Here is a 1,655-nt window from a genome sequence, read left to right as displayed (position 1 = left end):
CATCCATCCATCCATCCATCCATCCATCCATCCATCCATCCATCCATCCATCCATCCATGCATCCATCTCCACAGAACCCACTGCCTAACTGGCCACAGTATCTCTTGAACTTGTCTGAACTGGTCCATGCAGCCTGTGAAGAATATCTTTTCACAGCAGCCTCCCTGGTTTTCTGTCAACAAGCTGACTCCGTTCTAGCCTGAACAAATCTCCAGACGAGTGCAGACAAGCGGTACCTGCCGTCTCTCTGAGCAGCTCCGCCCTCAGTGACGGTCTTAACGAAGATCCCCAGTTTCTCCAGGCCCATGTCAGCTCCTGCCCCCATGCCAATGATACTGATCCCCAGACCATCACTGTCTGGGAGACACAAACATGGAGGAAACACTGACGTTACTTTGTGGTGTTCTGAGAAAGACTGACAGGAAAATAATATTTGCACATCTACAGCAGTCAAAGGTCAGTGAGCTGGGAGAATCTGTGCCTCCTCTTCAGTCTGGTGGGACGTTTCCTGTTTCATCAGTTAATAAGGCTTCATCTCCCTCTACAGCATTTCTACAAAACAATTCTGCAAAATGGCCACACAGGCTGTTGGCCTTTTGTTTAATCTTTCAATCAAATTTCTTACCTGGTAAAATAAATATTTAAATAAAGAAATCAAAGATGGCGCCAGTCACTCGTGAGTTTTCAGAAATGAAGCGAGTGTCGCGGAACCAAAAGAGGCGTGGAGCAGAACTTTGCAGGGTTGACGTGAAGCGCAACACGTTAAATGTGTGATGAGCATCTTCTTTGTATCAGTTAAAAAACAAAACAAAAAGTAAAAATCAAGTCAGTTTAGCAAATCTCTTTGCGGTTAACTAATTTTTTTCTTTTAGTAAATTCAAAGCTGCTACAAGTCGTTATCTTTCTCAGTAATACAGTAGTCCCTCGTTTATCGCGGGGGTTTACGTTCTCAGCTCCCCCACGATAAGTGAAAAACTGTGAAGTAGGAAATGTAGTACAACTAGTAATATATATATATATATGTGTATATATATATATATGTGTATATATATATATATATACTTAAAAATATATATACCGTATTTTTCGCTTTGTAAGTCGCGGTTTTTTGCATAATTTTCATGCCCTGTGACTTATATGCCGAAGCGACATATTTATGGATTTTTTCCCGTATTTATAAATCAATTTTTGGCTGAGATATGATGTTTTCATTCATTCTGATTGAAAATATTGAGCAATAGCATTTTCAGCCGCTAGATGGCACTCGAGTAGTATGGCATGCCGTTGTGTCATGTAATAGGTAAGAGTTGCTATTAATGATACAATCAACTTGCCATAGCCTGCCACCATCGACTGCCTGGAGCAACCGTCAAATCAGCTTCATTTCACTGCGCCGCTCTGGCGAAATGCAGCTGATTTGACCATTAAAGTGCATTTATTGCAGAAAAGTTCAACTGAGACACACCTTTACTATAATGTCAAGGAAACAAATAATTGTTTAAGGTGCTTATCTTGTTAAATTCTTGTTAAAGTCCTTCCGTGCACGCTCCTGTGACCGCCATTTGGCAGCCCACCGGTTTTTTGAACAACGGTCTACATTTCCGGGTTGTCAGCGGTGACACATAACAAACGTGACATGTCAGCGGTGACACAT

The 1,655-nt window shown here is 41.6% G+C and overlaps 1 protein-coding gene across 1 annotated transcript in view; it reads right to left on the bottom strand.

Moving 5' to 3' along the window:
- Positions 1 to 1,655, bottom strand: part of LOC119421476 (neurabin-2) — a 37,107-nt gene that overhangs the window by 13,422 nt on the left and 22,030 nt on the right. Inside the window, exon 6 of the mRNA XM_037688826.1 lies at positions 238 to 358. Coding sequence (XP_037544754.1) covers positions 238 to 358 — 121 coding nt within the window. The remainder of the gene's footprint in view (positions 1 to 237; positions 359 to 1,655) is intronic.

This window comes from Nematolebias whitei, chromosome 15, assembly GCF_014905685.2.
Source record: "Nematolebias whitei isolate Nwh7 chromosome 15, NemWhi1, whole genome shotgun sequence".
NCBI classification, from domain to species: domain Eukaryota; kingdom Metazoa; phylum Chordata; class Actinopteri; order Cyprinodontiformes; family Rivulidae; genus Nematolebias; species Nematolebias whitei.
The sequence above is the reverse complement of the archived record's forward strand: the minus strand, read 5'-3'. Positions and strand labels throughout refer to the sequence as shown.